This window comes from Rhineura floridana, chromosome 9 (genome assembly GCF_030035675.1).
Source record: "Rhineura floridana isolate rRhiFlo1 chromosome 9, rRhiFlo1.hap2, whole genome shotgun sequence".
Classification (NCBI taxonomy): Eukaryota; Metazoa; Chordata; class Lepidosauria; order Squamata; family Rhineuridae; genus Rhineura; species Rhineura floridana.
The window spans coordinates 69,737,038-69,757,627 of NC_084488.1; the positions used below are offsets into that span (position 1 = coordinate 69,737,038).

A 20,590-nucleotide genomic window follows, 5' to 3' on the forward strand; every position below is an offset into this window, starting at 1 on the left:
TCCCCTACCTGCAGATGAAAGAAGCAGATGAAAGCACAGGGTCTGGTGATGGGCCAGCAAAATCAGTGCGTAAAAGAAGAGTACGAAAGGACTAACTTTTTCCAGCTAGTATTGACAGTTCAAGGTTACAGAACACAGGCATGCTGTTTTTGCTTGCCTAACAGCATGCAAATTGTTGAGTCTTAAACTAAAAGACTGAACTCAATTTAGGCTTGTTTCCATTTTACAGACCCTCTTAATCTTGTCAGATTTTTCCTTTATTGTGAAGAAATGCTCCTACTTGTGAAGTTGCCTGTTTTCTTTACTTCATAGAATTTTTTAAAATGGTGATATGTCTGATATATTGTAAATATTCTTTTGAATAAATTTTGTTCGGAAATAATTTTGGCTTCAAAATACTACCCTTTTTAAAGCTCATGTAAATTGGATTTTCCAGCTTTAGCGCAAATTATACTTTAGATTAAAAGGAATACACAGTAGTTCCAACACCCACTTGGATGCCTTGATAGAAGAGATGACGGCCAACTCTGTGCTGAGCTGAATGCAGTAACTGTTTTGGCAATTTTTTACATCAACTATTTTTTTACTGTAATGTCAACTTTGTTTGTCACATGTTAGTGCATGTGTTAACAGTTGCTGCTGTTTTTGTTTTACAGAAAACCACGTCATAATAGAACAGCATGTTTTACGTTTAAATGCAAAAATGTAAACTCTATTCAAGTACAGTGGTGTACAGGATAATTTTTCACATTTTTATAGTTTCATGTTTAAAGCCAGAATGGCATAACCCATTTACAAAATATTTGCTAAGTGTATATTGCCTCCTGAATAAAATATTTAATATAATCGGTTCTGCTTAAGTTACACCTTATTAAGCCCTGCATTATTGGAAGGAATCATATCATAGGTAAACTACTAAATGTGTATTGTGAACGCAAGTTTCTATGTTCAGTATAGTCCACAAATGTAACTGGTTTGTGGAATCTGCAAAGCAGAGGGTCCAGAAATATTTGACATTAATGCATCTCCAGGATTGTCAATTACAAGATTTTTTCCCCCCAGAAAATTTTTAAGGTATACATGCTACAACCTTCGACTGGATGTAATGTAATGGACAAGAATAACTGAACAGGTATCATGGGTTGTATGCTCTTACTCTGTTGACAAGCTTCATCACCCGAGTAGCTGGTAATGAGTTTTATTAAGAGTTTATCCCTCAGTTATTTGAGTGACATTGCTGCATTTTAGCTTTCACAGGATGGTCCTGACACACTAGCCAGTGAATAGGTATTGAAATGGGGGGGGGTGTACCTGTTAACTCTTTCTGTCATGCTCCTTTTTTCCTATTTTTTGAAGAGGCTAGCTGTGCACTTTAATGCAGACAAGTTGCAGGGTGGATTGATGTAAATCCTGTTTGCCATTGTATTTCCTAAACAGTAGTACAGGTGTGACCACTAAACCTAAATAGAGCAGCATCCATTCTTGCTAGTTTGTAAGAATAGTTGTATTGTGTACATTTTGCATGCTTTCCTTTTTTTTACTTACTAGAGGGAATGTCATTAAAATATTCCCATACAGGGTCTCTTATGATTGGCACCTCTGACAGTTTGAGGATAGTGGCACAATCCTATACATAAATCCCATCAAATTGAATGAGACTTGCACCTAGACAAGTGGGTATAGAATGAGTGTGCACACTGGGCAGTTATCTTGTTCCAGTGTTGCTATTTTCTGTTTCACTCCATTGTGTACCAGCTCACTCAAAGGAGCAAAACAAGAATGAAATGCCCATGACTGACAGGAAAAAAATAATGAAAATAAACTGCTTTAGTTTGAAAACTAAATACTTTAGTATATGAAAATAAAATGCCTATGTTTGCTGGGTAGAACATAAATATTCATGGGAAGATCATATTGGTTTTTCATGTACACGGAAAAGCCTACTTTAATTCAGTGGTTCTAATAGAAGCATTTATTCAGTTTAGAGAGGATCTAATATGCTTTGTTATGTGCCTTCAAGTCGATTACGACTTATGGCGAACCTATGAATCAGTGACTTCCAAGAGCATCTGTCATGAACCACCCTGTTCAGATCTTGTAAATTCAGGTATGCTTATAGTCAAATTAATATTAACTTAGTTATTTAAAGCTTGGTATTTACCTTTAAAAAAAAAAAAGCAAATACTTTAAATAACTGATTTTTTAAAAGTAAGGCATTGTCCATCTGACAAGTAAAGTGCATTCTGGTGGAAATGGGGGTTTACATGTGAACTATGAAACACCAATCAGTGCAGAAAGCCTGCTGTCTGTCACTTCAAAAGCAAAAAGCTTTTCAAAAGCCAGCAAACCTATATGTAAAAGTAGGAGCAGCCAGCAAATGTAAGAAAACAAGCTTACTTGCTTCTATGGAAATGCTGTGTTTGTCAGTATTCCTCTTGGGAAATGCTGCATTTAGAAAGGCCAATGTGCATTAAAACATTCCCTTCCTTATCTTGATCCTGGGCTCTAAGTAACTATTCCATTGTTTCCCGTTCTTACCCATGTGTGTTTTTTGGCTGCCATAGGGATTGTTCTGCTGCTGAATAAGAGAACCATGTATGTGTCTGTATCAGAGGTCACCAACCTTTCTGAGCCTACTGGCAAACTGGAGAAGCTCCTGGGCGCACACACAACCTGAAACAAAGGGGTGTGCACTCTCCCCATTGCCAATAATTAGGCTTGGAAAGTGCTGTTTTCCATGCCTAACGGGGCGGGGAGAGGTTTTCTGCAATCACTGGGCAACTACTAGGCTTGTAAAAAAGCCTTATATTCAAGCCTAATTTCAGGGAGGACAGGACTGCAGACTTCTGCGGATGAATGTGCATATGCACATTCTGTTCATAACCAAAGATCTAAATATCAACTCTTGCATGTGAGTTGCTACTTTCCGGCCCTGTCCCACTGACTTCAGCAAATCATGTATCACGAAGGCCTGCTGTGCCTGAAATGTTACATTAGCCTACCCCTTGAGGCCTATTACTACCAAGAAACAACTTCCCTTCCCCATTAGAGCCTACCCCACCAAATGCTGGGATAGCTGTGGGTTAGTGACAAGCTGCAAAATTTCTGTTCAGAGGGGGCACAAATGTACACATCTTTAGACCTAGCCTGTTCTCCATTAGACAAGATGGCAAGAATACTCATTTACTGAGCCCACACAGATAAGTATCTGATGCTGCAGCATTACTGAAATCAAGGATTTGGATGGGAAACCCACTGAAGCCTCATGAAAGACTAGAGGCCTTTAGGAACCATCAGGGCAGAGAACGTTCAGTGAGTATTTCCAACAGCAAGCATCCCCATAGGAGGCCCTCGTAGGAAAGAGCTCTCTCTTTCAATTATCCTTCCAGTTTAGTTTAAGTTTTATGTACGATTTGAAGGCTGATTTTAGATGTTTTTATGGTTGTTTGATATGTCTGCTGTGTTTTATATTATTGTACGTCGCCTAGAGTGTCCGTTAACTAGGACAGATAGGCGACTCAAAAATAAAATTTATTATTATTTATTAAAATGCTGTGTTAGGTAAGTGTAATTCTACTTGGAGAATACATTCATTCTTTCAATGTAGAATGGCAGCAATGGTCACTACCATTTTCAAATCACAATGGGATATTCCATATTAAGAATATGAACTGGCTTATACATACTCTAGTGGTAAGCCATTAAACACTTTAAAGGGGTCCTTTGTGACTGCAAAATATAAAGTAGGTTGAAGAAGGCAAATGTCAGGAGAAAATAAGAATAGGCATGAAAAGGACAGAAGGATTTGCTTTTTGGCTCTGCAATTCCTTACAGCAGCCTACTTAATGCAAACTACTAACTGCAAAGAAAGGACAAGCTTGTAGCATACTTCTACTTTACAACTGATGCTGTAACCAGTAAAACATTTTAAAAGATTCTAGTTAACAGACCAAATGAGAGAAACTTGAAAGCTTTTATTTAAGTTCCAAAGTACAGCACAAATGTTAGCTGAACAAAGGCCACAGTAGTACAATTCTTCACAGTAACACCTATCTAGGACACCAAAATTCAGTATTATATCAACAATCTTCTGCCCAATCATAAGATGGCACCTTCTCAAACGCTAGTTGCATGGTTCAATGATGAAGTGTGGGAAGAAGTTTCTACAAAAAGATTGGTGGGTGTATCTCTTGCTTGTGTACTAAATAATCCCAGCTAACCTCAGCTGCTATTGGACAGGCAGGTAATAGTGATGTCTAAGCCCCATCCTCTTGTCAAGTAATCCTGAAAAAAGTCTGTGTCCCATACCCACCCTAAAGTTAATCAAAGCTCCGGGAGGGGGGATCAAATTTCTAGTCATTTGACCATGTTACTGATTTCCTGACCTGTCCTACATTGGGGGCCAGCTCACTCATACACCAGTTTTCCTATCTCTCTAAATCCCATCTCCTCCCAGACTTAATTCTGAATTGCAAGAAATTGTGAGGTAGGGACAAAAACTTGAGTTAATTCTCCATGGTTCAACAGCAAGAAAAAGTACATTGTCTAGAATGTCTGCTTGCAACAGAGACTAAGGGAGCTTTCATCGCTGAAAGTAACAAAAAACCCTTAGGTTTTTTTCTTGCCACCTTCTATATTCCATCCACCTGAGTAAGGCGTTGGAAGCGGGGGAGGGGAGGAAGGAAGTCCAACTAGAAGGTTCCTATAGAGCCATTACAAACTCAGCTGAAATGAAGGAGCTCTGCATTAGTGGAGTTGGTTTACCCTTAACCCCAATTTCTAAATTCACTAGCAGAGCTTGGCACCCTCAAGGCTGATTGGGAGCACCAGGTGCATGTCACCTGACAAATTGACAATATAGTTAAGACTCTAGACCAGTATGTTTCAATCTATGTTCTAATGGCCACAGGAATTCCTCAATGAGAAAAGCAGTAATGTGAAACAAGCTTCTCTGAAGCACAGGTACATGGGAGTGCCACAGGTGGTTTATAGTGCACTCCATTCATATGGAGTGACTGACACAATGTATAAACTGGGCTTGTGTATGCCCCATCAAGCATGTACTGTGAAACATGTACAAAAAGGTTCTTTGGCAAACAAATCAATATGTAAATGGTAAGTTAGAAAGCCACTTCCCTGGAGTGGTCATACTGGTCTGTTTAAATTTTGCCTTGATCCTGCACTTCACTCACCTTAGGAGTATTTTTACACTATCTAAATCCCTGCAATGCCAGATAGATAAATGTAAATTAAAACATAAATTTATTAACGTATGCCCAGTAATGGGATGTTTTAGCTAGGATCTAGTGCCTCAAATAGTTCTGCTACTGCAGGTAGATTCCATTACTTATAATACTGACAGCTGGAATCCAAAGACACCCAATGGCTTTTGCTACATAGCAATGAATACTGAAGATAAATATGTGATGACCTCTAGCTTCTACTGGGCATATAATCTCAAACAGAAATTTACCAGCCTACTCACAAGTAGCAAAGTGACCTGTTGCTTAGGACAGAAATCAAATCGTCCTCCCTTAAAACAGTAGTAAGGAAGCAGCAGCAAGAAGATTCCAAACAAGGCTACAACTGCCCCAACTAGAAGCTATTTTATTCTACATAGTCCTGTCCCTTACCAGCTGAACCATCTAAGCTGTAAACCTGAAATATCTGGTCACACCAACACTTTTTATCAAAACTCTGAAAATGTCATAGTTTGTCCACACAATGTGCATTTCAAGGGATGAAGCTGCAGCTATGCATACGTGGATGAAATTTAGTTGCTTGCTCATGCCAGTATCCCATAAGCCTTGTTCAGCCTATACAAACTGAATGACCATATCAGATAGGTTCAGAGGCATTTGGTCCCTTCTGCAACAACTGCTAATGTTTCTTTAGTATTTGAAAGGTGTGTCTCATACTTTGAAAACCCTAACTTCATTCTGATCCTGAAAGGCAAAACTTCTGTTTCCGCTAAAGGCTAGCAGCAGTTGATGAGAATTACACAGAAAAATATGCATCCATGTTTAGTGAAAACTCTTAAATACCTACCAACTGTTCACAAGGTTACTTCTGTTAAGCTTGTACCACTAATGACCATGCAACTAGCTGTTCTGTAAACAGGGAAGGACGCTCAAAAGACTACAGCATAGTGAGGGCTCCTCTGTGGCTCCCCATCTGTGCAATTATTTCAAAGCACAGCTGCTGGGTTTTTTAAAGTTAATTTATCATTTCCAAAGAGTTTTGTCTGGCATTGCAGTGCTTTTTCTCCCCTTTACAGTCCTGCAAGCAATCATGTAATATTATAAAATCCTTTACAATTCTTTGAAATAATTTCAAAGTATTAAAAAAATTAAGCTTTTTTGCATTTTTATCTGAATATAGAACGTAGAACTCCCTAGTGAGGAGGTGGGGGATGGGGAGTGTTAAACTTTTTGGAACCAAGTGAAAGTCATGCAAATAACTCATTCCAAATAAGGATTTTTACATCACTCCACACAACACTGTATTACTATGCTAGTGAATAGTACTATAAAAACTTAGATATTTAAAGTACTTGGGAACATATGACATGATTAACAAAAAAAGCCAAGTTGAAAACACTTGTCTTCAAACTGGGTAATAAATATTTCATCTACACTACCTTTGAACATAGTTAAAAGCTAACGCTACAGACTGGCACTGTCCAGGTGTTCATTAAAAACTTTTAAATTGTCTAGAATTGCCATTAAATCTTCAAATATTCAATGATGCTACAAACTAAGTTAAGTCATGTAGCCTTAAGCAATTTAAAAATTAAACAAAAGCAGCAGCAGCAATACAATATGAGTTTGGTTATCAGTGCCTTACTTCCGTTTGCTTTTTGTGTCAGTAGTCTGAAAAACACTAGAGGCAGACATAAGATTTTCTATATATTGTCCAAGAACTTGATTTTCTGATTTCAATTTCAGGTTTTCTTCTTTAACAGCATCTACTCTTGCAGACAGATCTGGAAGGACAACATGAGGCAGTTGAATTTTTGAAACAAATTACAAAATCTACTCCGAGTTTTAACCAAATGGTAAAAATAGTCACATGTATGAAGACATCTGGATAGTAAAAGTTTATCCAATGTGTCCAAGACATTGTTCTTAACACACACAGTAACAGTGTCAAAAAAAGATACCAGGCTCTGCCCCAGGCAAGCCCTCCTGGGGAGAATATTCCAGAATCAAGATGCCACAAGATGAAACAGTCCTATCATGGGTCATTACCTGCCTCATTTCTTAAGGTGGGGTGGGAGGAGAACTGGAGAAGGGCCTGTGAGGACGATCTTAGTAGCAGGACAGATTTGTCTGGGAGAAGATGATCCTTAAAGTACCATGGTCTCAACACATTTTGGGCTAAAGGTTAAGACAAACACCTTGAATTGATGTGGAAATGGACCAGAAGCCAATGCACTGCTTTTAAGCCCAGCAAGATATGTTCTATACTCTCTGTACCTATTAGTAGAAGAGCTGCCATATTTTGTACTGCAGTTTCCAAACTGTGTTCAAGGCCAGCCACATACATTGTTGTTCTTATGTGCCTGCAAGTCGATTACGACTTATGGCGACCCTATGAATCAGTTACCTCCAAGAGCATCTGTCATGAACCACTCTGTTCAGATCTTGTAAGTTCAGGTCTGCGGCTTCCTTTATGGAATCAATCCATCTCTTGTTTGGTCTTCCTTTTTCTACTCCCTTCTATTTTTCCCAGCATTATTGTCTTTTCTAGTGAATCAGGTCTTCTCATGATGTGTCCAAAGTATGATAACCTCAGTTTCATCATTTTAGCTTTTAATGGTAGTTCTGGTTTAATTTGTTCTAACACCCAACTATTTGTCTTTTTCGCAGTCCATGGTATGCGCAAAGCTCTCCTCCAGCACCACATTTCAAATGAGTTGATTTTTCTCTTATCCGCCTTTTTCACTGTCCAACTTTCACATCCATACATAGAGATTGGGAATACCATGGTCTGAATGATCCTGACTCTGGTATTCAGAAGATGTTTCTCCCTCCAATTTTCACACCTCCTTCATCTTGATCCAATCCTGCTTTCCGTATGATATGTTCTGTGTACAGATTAAACAAATAGGGTGATAAAATACACCCGTCTCACACCCTTTTCTATTGGAAACCACCACACACATTGCATTTATCTAAATGGAACTTTATGAGAGCATGAATAACATTGGCCAAGCTATTTCAGTCAAGGAAAGGCTGTAGCCAGCATATCAGTGTTAGTGGATGGGTATTAGTATAGATGAAAGGCACTTCATATCTCAGAAGCCAATCAGGCATCAAATACAAGGGCTGGATATAATAACATCCCCAGGTACAAACCTGGTCCAAAACAAGTTGGGCACCATCTCCTGACATAGCTGAACCCATCTATCAACAGCACCTCCAGCTGATCAGGAATGGCCCTCATCTAGCCATCCCAGACACAGATTCAGCACCTCCACAGCTTCATCTGAATTTGATGAAAACAAGAAACAGAGTTGAGCAACATCAGCCTACTGCTGTCACTGCACTTTAAAACCCCAGATGACCTCACTCAACAGCTTCAAGTAGATGCTGAACAAAATATAGAACCCTAAGGCACACCATATTATAAATGACATGGGCCAGCAAAACGTCCCACAGCATCAACTTCTGGAAAGAGCCATACACTACAAGCTAGGACCGCAATTGCTGGAGCACATTGCCTTCAATCCCCCATTTAGGCAGTTGCTCCAGAAAGAGATCATGGTTGGTGTTATGAAAAGCTGCTAAAAGATCCAGAAGAATTAGCAGGATCACACTGTCCAACTGTATTTCAAACCAAGACAGAGAATGAACTGAAATGAGTTCAGATAAATCAGTATCACTCAAAAGAATCTGAACTTGCACAGCAGCCACCTGCTTCAGCATCTTTTCTAGAAAGGGTATAATTGTGAACAGCAAGTAGTTGGAATAATCCTGGAGTTCCAACAGCTGTATCCAATGCTAGTCCTACTCAGAGTAAACCCACTGAAATTAATGGACATGCCTAACCTAGGCCTAAGATGCATCCAAACTCAGAGGAAGGCAATGGTAAACTACCTCGGAATATCTCTTAACACGAAAACCCTATGAACAGAGTATCCAAAATGCAACACGAGATAGTGCTGGAAGATGAGACCCCCAGGTCAGAAGGCACTCACCGAGCTACTGGGGAAGAACAAAGGACAAGTACAAGTAGCGCTGTGACTAAGGACGCAGCTGGGTCAAAGCCTAGAGGCTGATGCGCACAGATGCGAAAGGAGAGTCCGGAGTTGTATGATGCACACAATAGGAACATGGAATGTGAGAAGCACGAACCAGGGAAAATTAGAAATTGTCAAGCAAGAAATGGAGCGTATGAACATTACAATACTTGGTGTGAGTGAACTAAAACAGACGGGAATGGGACATTTTCAATCAGGCAACTACAATATATTTTATGCAGGAAATGAGAAATTAAGAAGAAATGGAGTTGCTTTAATAGTGAGAAGTGATGTAGCAAAAGCAATTAGGAACTACAACGCAAGGTCTGAGCAAGTTATATCAATGAGATTAAACGGGAAACCTATCAACATAACCATTATCCAAGTCTATGCTCCAATGGCAAATGCAGAAGAAGAGAAATTGGCGAGATTTTACGCAGAAGTACAGAAAGAAATTGATCACACACAAAAACAAGATGTGCTGATAATCATGGGGGATTGGAATGCAAAAGTAGGGAACAGAAAATAATTAGGAATTGTGGGGAAATGGGGCCTAGGAGACAGAAATGAAGCAGGAGAAAGACTTAATGAATTCTGTGAAGCCAATAATTTGTTTCTTGCGAACACATTTTTTGAGCAACCGAAAAGACGACTGTACACATGGACATCACCAAATGGTCAATATAGGAATCAAATTGATTATATTAATGGTAGCAGAAGATGGAGAAGTTCCATACTTTCTGCAAAAACAAGACCAGGAGCAGACTGCGGTACGGATCATGAACTGGTCGTATCGAAAATCAGAGTAAAGCTAAAGAAGACCAACAAAGCAATCATAATGCCCAAATACAATTTAAATAACATCCCAGAAGCATATAAAGATCAAATAAGGAACAAGTTTGAGGCTTTAAACTTAGTGGACAGAGAACCAGAAGAACTATGGACTGAAGTCAGGGACATTATCAGGGAAGAATGCAAAAAGACAATACCTCTAGTTAAAAAGAGAGAAAGATCTCAATGGATGACTGAAGAAACTCTTAAAATGGTTAAAGAGAGAAGGAAAGCAAAAGCAAAAGGAGATAGAAACACGGTCAGAACCCTAAATGCAACTAAACAACGACTAGTACGTAGGGACAAAGAACTATTACAATAGTTACTGTATAGAAATAGAAAAGGACAACAAAATGGGAAGAACAAGAGCCCTATTCCAAAAGATTGGAGAAATGAAAGGGAAATTTAAACCACGAGTAGGGATGTTGAATAATCAACAGGGGAACACACTGACTGACCGAGATGAAATAAAAGGAAGATGGAAGCAATACACTGAAGAACTCTATAAAAAAGATGACAGGATGACAGATTCATTCACGGAGGAACCATATGATGAAGAACCAGAAATTTTAGAATGTGAGGTGGAAGCTGCTCTTAAAATTCTTGGAAGAAACAAATCACCAGGAATAGATGGCATACCAATAGAGTTGCTACAAGCTACTGAGACTGAATCTGTCCAAATTTTGACAAAAAATTGTCAAGAAATATGGAAAACTAAACAATGGCCCACAGACTGGAAGCGTTCAATATATATCCCACTTCCAAAGAAAGGGGATCCCAGAGAATGCAGTAATTACCAAACTATTGCCTTAATATCCCATGCAAGTAAAGTAATGCTCAAGATTCTACAACAAAGGCCCTTACCATATATGGAGCAAGAAATGCCAGACGTCCAAGCTGGATTTAGAAAGGGAAGAGGCACCAGAGATCATATCGCAAACATACATTGGATAATGGAACGGGCCAAGGAATTTCAGAAGAAAATCACCCTGTGCTTTATAGATTACAGCAAAGCCTTTGACTGTGTAGATCATGAAAAACTGTGGAATGCTTTAAAAGAAATGGGGGTTCCACAGCATCTGATTGTCCTGATGTGCAACCTATACTCTGGACAAGAGGCTACTGTAAGGACAGGATATGGAGAAACCAACTGGTTCCCTATCAGAAAGGGTGGTGTATTTTATCACCCTATTTATTTAATCTATATGCAGAACATATCATACGGAAAGCAGGATTGGACCAAGATGAAGGTGTGAAACTTGGAGGGAGAAATATCAATAATTTAAGATATGCAGACAATACCATACTACTAGCAGAAACCAGTAGTGATTTTAAATGAATGCTGATGAAAGTTAAAGAGGAAAGCACAAAAGCAGAACTACAGCTGAACGTCAAAAAGACTAAAGTAATGACAACAGAAGATTTGTGTAACTTTGAAGCTGACAATGAGAACACTGAACTTGTAAAGGATTATCAATATCTTGGCACAGTCATTAACCAAAATGGAGACAATAGTCAAGAAATCAGAAGAAGGCTAGGACTGGGGAGGGCAGCTGTGAGAGAACTAGAAAAGGTCCTCAAAGGTAAAAATGTATCACTGAACACTCAAGTCAGGATCATTCAGACCATGGTATTTCTGATCTCTATGTATGGATGTGAAAGTTGGACAGTGAAAAGGGCTGATAAGAGAAAAATCAACTCATTTGAAATGTGGTGTTGGAGGAGAGCAGATACCATGGACTGCGAAAAAGACCAATAACTGGGTGTTAGAACAAATTAAACCAGAACTGTCACTAGAAGCTAAAATGATGAAACTGAGGTTATCATACTTTGGACACATCATGCGAAGACATGATTCATTAGAAAAGATAATAATGCTGGGAAAAACAGAAGGGAGTAGAAAAAGGAAGACCAAACAAGAGATGGATTGATTCCATAAAGGAAGCCACAGACCTGAACTTGCAAGATCTGAACAGGGTGGTTCATGACAGATGCTCTTGGAGGTAACTGATTCATAGGGTCGCCATAAGTCGTAGATGACTTGGAGGCACATAACAACAACAACCTAGGCCCATTAGTTTCAATGGGTGTACTCTCCCCAATTGCGATTTCAAGCAATTGGCATTCAGAGGCATACTGCCTCCGACAGTGGAGTTGGAACATAGTCATCCTCAGGCCTCAACCACAAGTCATCCTTTAACACTGGATTAGACAACAGACATACTCCAGTACAGTATGTTGCTCCATGTACCTTAAAAGCAGTGGAACGTGTAATTAATGCACTTTCTGTACAGCAACCACAGCCAAAATCCTGAACTTCTTGCTTGCTTTTATGTCAAAAGAAGAGCCTGCTGGACACAGCTCTAACCCAACATCCTGTTCTCACAGTGGCCAACAGGATGCCTACAGGAAGCCAAGAGCAGGACATGAGCATGAGAGTACTCTCCCCTGCCACTTCTGCCCCCTCGGCTTCCAACAAGTGGTGCTCAGAAACATTTTGCCTCCAACAGTAGATTAACCAAAATTTGCAAACACACCTACAGCGCCGTGAAAAAGTATTTGCCCCGTCTGATTTTCTGCATTGTTGCACATTTTTGGCACCAAACGTTACCAGATATTGAACCAAAATATAATAGTAGAGAAAAGGGAAGCTGAATGAACAAACACAAATTTTTGATAATTATTTCATTTATTTATTAAAGAAAGTTAGGCAACGTCCAATGCCCGTGTCAAAAATTGCCCCCTATTAACTCAACCTAATGAGTTACAAAACTGTTAGTAAGAGCTGGCTACAGTATTTTGATGAAAAATCAATGTGTCCCCTGATGAAGGCTTGGTTGCACAAGCTGAAACGCGTTGGGCTTTGAGCTTCTACAGAGCATTTCCTAAGCTTTTTCTATTATTTTCTAAAAAAAATTGGCATATATTTTTAATAGTACTTTTGTACATAATAAATACCTTTTCAGCATTCTGGTTTTTTACCTCTTTTTCTTGCATTTTGTGGATGCTAGACACTTTATTTTTCCTCCTAACTTTGGCCCTTGCCATCAGATTAAAGTTGCCAGCACACAGGTTCCAAAGCCTCACCATGCCATGATCAAAAGAAATTCCTAAACATCTCTGGAAAATAGTTGTTGATGTATATCAGTCTGGAAAGGGTTACAAAGCCATTTCTAAGGCTCTGGGGCCCCACCGAACCACAATCAGAGCCATATTGACCAAACGGAGAAGGTTTGGGACAGCAGGAGTGGCTGTCCTGCCAAAATCCCTCCAACACCAAGGTGTAAAATCATCCAGGAAGTTACGAAGGACCCCAGAACAACATCCAGGGATCTGCAGGCCTCTCTCACCTCAGCCAAGGTCAGTGTTCATGACTCCACCATCAGAAAGACACTGTGCAAACATGAGATTCATGGTAGAGTAGCAAGGCGTAAACCACTGCTCACTAAGAAAAACATGAATGCTCGTCTAGAGTTTGCAAAAAGCACCTGGATGTTCCTCAAGAGTTCTGAAATAATGTTCTATGGACAGATGAGTCAAAGATGGGACGTTTTGGGCGACATGGGCCGTTATGTCTGGCGAAAACCAAACACTGCATTCCACATGAAGAACCTCATACCAACAGTCAAGCATAGTGGTGGCAGAGTCATGGATGCTTTGCTGCATCAGGACCAGGACGACTTGCCATCATTGAAGGAACTACGAATACTGCTTTGTCTCAGAGAATTCTACAGGCAAATGTCAGGCCATCCGTCAGCCAACTGAAGCTGAAGTGCAGCTGGGTCATGCAGCAAGACAATGATCCGAAACACACAAACAAGTCTACATCAGAATGGTTGAGGAACAAGAAATTTAAAGTTTTGGAATGGCCTAGTCAAAGTCCAGACCTAAACCCCATTGTGATGTTGTTGCAGGACCTGCAAGGAGCAGTTCATGCTCAAAAACCCACAAATGTCACTGAGTATTTTATTTTATTTTTTTAAAGCAGTGCTGCAAGGAGGAGTGGGCCAAAAGTCCACCACAGCACTGTGAGAGACTGATCAGGAACTAAAGGAAGCATTTGGTTGCAGTTATTGCTGCTAAAAGTGGCATAACTAGGTTTGAGTCTAAAGGGGCAATTATTTTTTCACACGGGGACATTGGGTGTTGCTTAATTTTCTTTAATAAATAAATGAAATAAGTATCAACATTTTGTGTTTGTTCACTCAGGTTCCCTTTTGTCTAATATTAGGTTTTGGTTCCAGATCTGACAACATTCAGTGCCAAAAATTTGCAACAACGCAGAAAATCAAGACAGGGTGCAAATTTTTTTTGAAGGCACTATATGTATCCTGTTTAGGACTGCAGCCTGTATTAAAAAGAAGTTTTTATCTTTAAAGTAATTTTGCATGTAGATAAATTAACCTTCTGAGTTAAGAAACAAACCTTCAAGTGTATGCTGCAGTTCCAAAACTTGATTAATAAGTCGTGTTTTTTCTTCCAATTCCACCTGATTTTCAGCCTCAACAGCTGTTAGAAAAAACAATTCTTTAGTATAGCCAAGTACTACAAAGCACAAGAGTGAAAATAGAAAGCTTTAAAAATGTGTTGTACCATCCATATCTGCATTCATCATCGTTGAACAGATCCAATCCACTTGTGAATCCTGAACTTCAGAGATGTGTTCTGCTTAAAGAAGAGAAAATTGTATCAATGGTATGCACAAATGCAGAACCAGAATGGTCACTGCCCACTAACCTATTTCAACCTTCTTGGGACATACTCTGCAAGGTAATATGTTTTTGAGTATCTTTGTTAACAACTATCAGGTGGGCTCAACCACTGGTTGTTTTTGCCAATAACTGAAAACATACCTCCTCACCGAAGCTTTTTCTGACTATTAATACAGGCTCCTGGCATCTCTGGCTACTGTGACTGATACTGATGTGTTACTGTTATTTTATTGATAGTTTTTATTGTTATATGTTGATCCTTTATTGTTCTGTAAACCACGTTAGTATTTCTCTGAAACAAAAGGCAGTGTAAAAATATTTTATTAAGCAAATAAACAAATACTCTTGACTTCCATCTTTAGCCTCCCAACCAAATAATGCTACAGCCAGCAGCAGGGAGTTACAAATATTAATGACCAGGTGAGTGAAAAACAAGTACTTTTTTTGTCCCATTTTAAGCTTGTTACATGATTTCAAGGAGTGCTCTGGGAGACCAACACCATTGATGTAATGTATTTTTTTGTTATCTATAATTACATTACATTACTCATAACATCAATATAGTACCATGACATTTCACATTCCCATCTTCAAAAATACTCATTATTTTAATATATTTCTGCATTCCCTATTGCCTGTCAGGTAGAGAGGAGGAGGAGGAGGAGATCCGTCCTTAAACGTACAAGGGTTCAAAAAGACTCCACAAGCAACGGAAGACGGTTATAAACGTCAGGGAATGTTGGGTCTCTAATATGCAAGCCTGGTACGTGAGACACTCGTTCATTTTCATTCCATTCACAAAACGTCATTACGAAGCAATTATCACTACTACTAGAAAGGCGGAGAACCCATCCCTGCAGAGGTTTCTTTTGAGTACCCCAAGAAAAAAAGCGTCTCCAACACCAACACCTCTAAAAACCAGATTAGAGGTTGCATCCTGAAAGCGGTCTGAAGGAGGAAACCCTCCCCCAGCCAGCCCATCCACACACCGGTCGCCTCCCCTCCCACTAGCAAGCAGGGTCCCGGCTCTCGCATAGGTCCCCAGGCAAGGGAAGCGTGCGCCCGACCCTTCCCCTGCGTGGCGTGTGCGCGCTTACTCACCTCTTCCCACCTGCCCAGGTTACCCTCGGACCCCAGCGCTCGTCTAGTTCAAAAGCAGCCAATACGCCTGCGCAGCTTCCTTCCTGCCCAACCGGCAGCGCACGCGCTTTGCTCCATGAAAACAACCGGTGGGGCGGGAAAGAGGGGGAGCTTAGGAAGAAACGTCTCAACGAACCACCAAATCAGGGCAAAGAAAGCACGACAGCGCTTCACGAAGCAGCCAATAAGCGAAGAGGCAGATCAGCCGACACTTCCCTAGGCATTCCACTGGCTGTGGGGCTTGCTTCTGCGAGGTGGAGGAGGAGCAGTAAACAAGACAGGCAGAGAGTGCGGACAGTCTTCGTCTCTATTCCCTCTCACCAGGAGTCGTGGACCTGATGTAAAGCTTTAGTTTTTAGACGGCAGAGTAGTAGCCGCTGCAGAGCAATTCTCAAACCACCCTGGTTATCCTAAAAGGCTTTCCTAGGGTTACTTCGGAAGTACCTTCAGTATAGTACATCCCTGCAGTGCTTTTTTGGTTTAAAAAAAATGAGGTGCCGGTATTTTATCTTGATAAAAGTGCCGTGGGTGCTAGCACAAAATGGCTGGCATAGGAAGAAAAAAAGAGGTGCTGGTACTCCGCACTGAAGTGAGTACTGTCAAAAACCGGTCTGCTTCCTTGCAGAGATAAATTTAAGATATGGAAACGTGTCAGCATTTTGCAGTCTACACGGACATAGGAAAACGAGGAAAGTTTCTACTGCCGTGCGAACATCCTTATTTCTATTTATTATTACATTTATATACCACCTTTCCGCCAGCGAGCTGAAGGTGGTGTACCTGGTTCTTCTCCTTCATTTTATCTTTACTACAACCCTCAGGTTAGACTGAGACAGAGACGGTGACTGACCCAAGGTCACCCAGTGGCTGAGGGGGGATTTGAACCCTGGTCTCCCAGATCTTAGTCCAGCACTGACCACAACACCACATTGGCACTCACATTTATTTTCCACCCTTTCTTCAATATGCTTGTCTTCACCTTTTATCGTCACAACAACATGGTGAGGTTGATGCATATACAAGGCTGTAATCCTACATACAGACCTGGGTATAAGGCCAATTGAATGCAGTGGTGCTTCGGAGGAAGTTTGGCAAGAAACAACACAGGAGCAGGCTAGAGAAGAGGGAGACAATGCATCAGAGATACCATGCATTCCTTGTCCTGACAAACCAGTTTACAGCCAGGAGAAGCAACGCTTGTTCCTTCCTTCTATCCCCAAGGTTTGGAGCACTCTGAGGATCAAAGTGGATACGATGGTGAGTGACACACAAAGAAACAGGTGGAGAGGGAGGAAAAAAAGGAAGTTCAGAAGTTACACTTGTCACAATGACTATCTGGAATGGAAACAGTTCAGGAAGCTGCTGCTAGGTGATAGTTGTGAGAAAGCCAAAAGCAGCTGGCTTCAGTGGAAATAACTGAATGGCCCTGCTTCTCTTCCTCTGCTTACTCTAGCATTTAAAGCCCTAAACAACTTGGGCCCCAAATATCTGAAAGAATGCCATCTTGGCAACCTTCCAGAGGCCACATGCCAATGGTGGGTGGGGCCAGAGGCAAAAGTGGACAAAGAAACAAATGCAAATTTTGTCTTTGTATAGTAGGCTAGTTTCTACATGCACTCACACACCCCTCTCTGTCCTCCAGTAGGCAACCAAGGGGCATTATAATTGTTTAAGGGCACGTTCCAGTCAGGCAAAAACACCCAAGGAGCATGTGAAGTAGGACTGGTGAAAGGTGTGGCCTGGGGAGAGTCCCAAGGGCCAGATAGAGAGGACTGGAGGGCCACATTTAACCATAGGCCTGAGGTTTCCCACCTCTGTTGTACTGCCATAGGCAGGGTGAAGTCTTGGAAATTAGATCTATTCTCTTACTCCTCCCCCTCCCTTGCCATCTGGCAAATTGGCTTGTATCTAATCAGTTATGAAAGCCAGTTTCAGAGTATTACTTGAGGCAGGGTTCAGACCTATAAGTTGTGAAGCAATAATAAATAAGAGAGAGCATCACAGCAACAATACATTCCTGACACCACTGTAAAACTGCATCTAAGACCCTACACATCTGGTAATGGAAAGATTCATGTCACAGGTTGTGTCTTCTAGAGAATATGGAGCCCTGGCATCTCTTTACTTTCCATTTTCATATTAAATAGTGGTGCAAGTATTTTGTGTGGTGAAGAGAGGGCAGGTCTTCCTAGACAAAATGTCGTCACGATTACCATAAAAATATGACTTTTTGTTAGGTCCATCTGCTCATGTGTGCTCTAAAACCCCAAATGGATGGGATTTTACAACCCAGCATCTCCATTCCCAAACAATAACACAGTCGTAATAGCAGCTGCCAAGACTAGTCATACATGCACATTTCCATGTAAGTAACACATACTGAACACATCAGAACTTATTTCTTAATAATACGCATAAGATTGTACTGCAAGAATGTTATGAGGCTCAACCAGCATATCAATAGAACCTTCTACATTGTAAGGCATGAAAAAGGCTATTGTTAGCACAAAAGATCTTTGCAGTGTAAGCCAAAGGGCAATTTTTTAATATATATTTAACAAAGAAAAAAGAGGAAGTTAAGGCTAATTTTAAAAGCTTCATTTATGGCAGGGCTGGGGAACCTGTTGTCCTGCAGATGTCGTTGGACTAGAACATGCACTATACCTGACTATTGGCCGTGCTGGCTGGGGCTGATGGGAGTTGGAGGCCAACAACATCTGGAGGGTTGCAGGTTTTCTACCCCTGATGTTTCAGCAAACCAGCTAATCAACACTCAACCACACTCCTCTCCCCAAACCAATAGTTTAGCAAATATATCCATTTTTATTCCAGAAATATATGCCAGAGGTGCTGATGGTTATCAGGACAATATAAAATAAATAAAAATATATTTTTGTTTTTTAAAGGTGCATATTGTTCTGCCATAGGCATCCTTCATTTAGGACCTAAATTTTAACTGGGATGGAAAGAGGCATGTTGAAAATATACTAAGAAACTGCAAAAAAGACAGAGCTAGGGAGACCTCTACTGTATATAGAGGGGAGGCACAAATGCATTTTCCTGGTAAATAATTTCAATTGTATCCAGTATGTAGTAGTGACCCATGTTAAACTATAGATCCTACAGTTGTATAATAGCTTACATCCAGTCCTAAATTAATTGGTGAGATTCCAAAACACACATACATCATATGCTAGGTAAGTTCTACATGTCTAGGAGGGCTTAAAACACTTGTCCCCTCTGCTACATGGCAAACCACTTTTGCAAGTGAGGTGCCATTGCCAGTGGTGCACTGAGATCGTTTGGGGCTCTGGATTATGTGGTCTTATGGGGTCTCCCTCTATAGATGGCAATGTGTATTAATTCAGTTACTTAAAATGCTGCGTTTGGGGCCCTTCTCCTCATTCTGCTGAGTAGGAACCTGGACGTGCAGGGCCCTAATAGCACTACTGTGAGGTACATTTGTGCTGTGGCATAATGGTCTGCTATTCAAATTTTTCAAGTACTTTGAATCCTAGCCATTGCTTGCAAACAGTTTGCACTTGTTTCAGTGGAACTAGTTCCAGATTAATATGTCTCTAAGGTTGCTTCCAGATGATGTGCTTATTGAACATTTAACCTGATGGTGTGCAGGGAGATTAGACACTGGCTGTTAAGTGACCATTCATTCTGATTGGTCTGCAGGAGGTTAGATGACATTGCATCAAAGCAAGTGTTATCCCACGTTTTCCACTCATTTGCCCATCATTTTTATAGTTGCAAAAAAGTCCGATTGGGGAGAGGGGTGACATGGAGCACAAGAGTTCCAAATTAACTTTAATTGCACAACCTGAATTTGCCAGTATGTGATTGAATCACACCCCAAAATAGCAACAGCCTAAAAGCACCCTAAGATTGTAGCCTTGTGCAACTATACATTTATGTCAGCCTCTTCATGGCAGCCCCAAAAGAACATCATTTATGTTGTAATGTAAGAGATGTAACTTTCTCCAACCCTTCCTTTAATTGTAAGGCGAGTGTCTTCTCTCATATAAGTGTGTGTTTCTATACTTACTGTTGCCAGCAATTTCCTGCCTCCCATTTATTTAGAAGTTCAAAGTGTGACAAGTTGTAGCTCTTGGAATAAAGCATGTCAATGGAAAAAACCCTGTGACACCATTGTGGCTGTCAGTAAACAAACTGTGCTTACCGTGCTGGTCCCATAAATACTCGTGTCTGTACTGCTACTGGACATGAAGACAAGTATACTATAAATCATAGGGAATGGTCTACATTGGTATATTTGCAACATTGGGTCCAGTCTTCCATTGTGGCCATTGGAATCGGCTTGAGCATCTCTAATTGCATAAAATTGGACAGTTACTTTTATAACACTGCCACATATATTCTGACATGAGCCTCAGAGTGATAACAGAAACCATATGGGTGTTTATCTTAATATGTGAATGTGCATATGTGCATTCTTCATACATTACACAGGTGTCATGATTACTCCCAAGAAAGAAAACCACAGGAATGTCTTTCTGCATAGAAGAAATCCTGATGTGTGAAGTGGTTCCCATGCTCTTTAGCCCAATCGGTTAATATGGTTAGCAGCCTTAATCTCCATGAATTTGTCTAATCCTCTTTTAAAGCCATCTAAAGTGGTTGCCATCACTACAAC

At 40.4% G+C, this 20,590-nt stretch overlaps 2 protein-coding genes across 7 annotated transcripts in view; one reads left to right on the top strand and one right to left on the bottom strand.

Annotated features, from left to right (window-relative positions):
• Positions 1–846, top strand: part of CLGN (calmegin) — a 39,156-nt gene extending 38,310 nt beyond the window's left edge. For all 4 annotated transcript variants that reach the window (XM_061584904.1, XM_061584907.1, XM_061584905.1 and 1 more), the window contains exon 15: positions 15–846. In XM_061584904.1, coding sequence (XP_061440888.1) covers positions 15–95 — 81 coding nt within the window. In that variant the 3' untranslated portion in view covers positions 96–846. The remainder of the gene's footprint in view (positions 1–14) is intronic.
• Positions 847–3,954: 3,108 nt separating this feature from the next.
• On the bottom strand, positions 3,955–16,054 carry SCOC (short coiled-coil protein). Of its 3 annotated transcripts, XM_061584914.1 has the most exons (5): positions 15,889–16,048; positions 14,929–15,079; positions 14,669–14,740; positions 14,501–14,584; positions 3,955–6,985 (listed from the first exon to the last, which is right to left on the bottom strand). In XM_061584914.1, the coding sequence occupies exons 3-5, from the start codon at positions 14,688–14,690 to the stop codon at positions 6,843–6,845; spliced, it is 249 nt and encodes an 82-aa protein (XP_061440898.1). In that variant the 5' UTR covers positions 14,691–14,740; positions 14,929–15,079; positions 15,889–16,048; the 3' UTR covers positions 3,955–6,842. The 3 variants fall into 3 exon arrangements, with proteins under 3 accessions (XP_061440898.1, XP_061440897.1, XP_061440899.1); XM_061584913.1 differs by lacking the exon at positions 14,929–15,079 and having other exon boundaries at positions 15,889–16,047; XM_061584915.1 differs by lacking the exons at positions 14,501–14,584; positions 14,929–15,079 and having other exon boundaries at positions 15,889–16,054.
• Between the last annotated feature and the right edge of the window lie 4,536 nt (positions 16,055–20,590).

Excerpts from the sequence above, each read along its gene's own strand:
- SCOC (XM_061584914.1), bottom strand. The coding sequence starts at position 14,690 with ATGATGAATGCAGATATGGATG. Across the intron at positions 14,585-14,668 it reads GATGAATGCAGATATGGATG|CTGTTGAGGCTGAAAATCAG; the intron begins GTACAACACATT and ends TTTTTCTAACAG. Across the intron at positions 6,986-14,500 it reads ACTGCAGCATACACTTGAAG|ATCTGTCTGCAAGAGTAGAT; the intron begins GTTTGTTTCTTA and ends TTGTCCTTCCAG.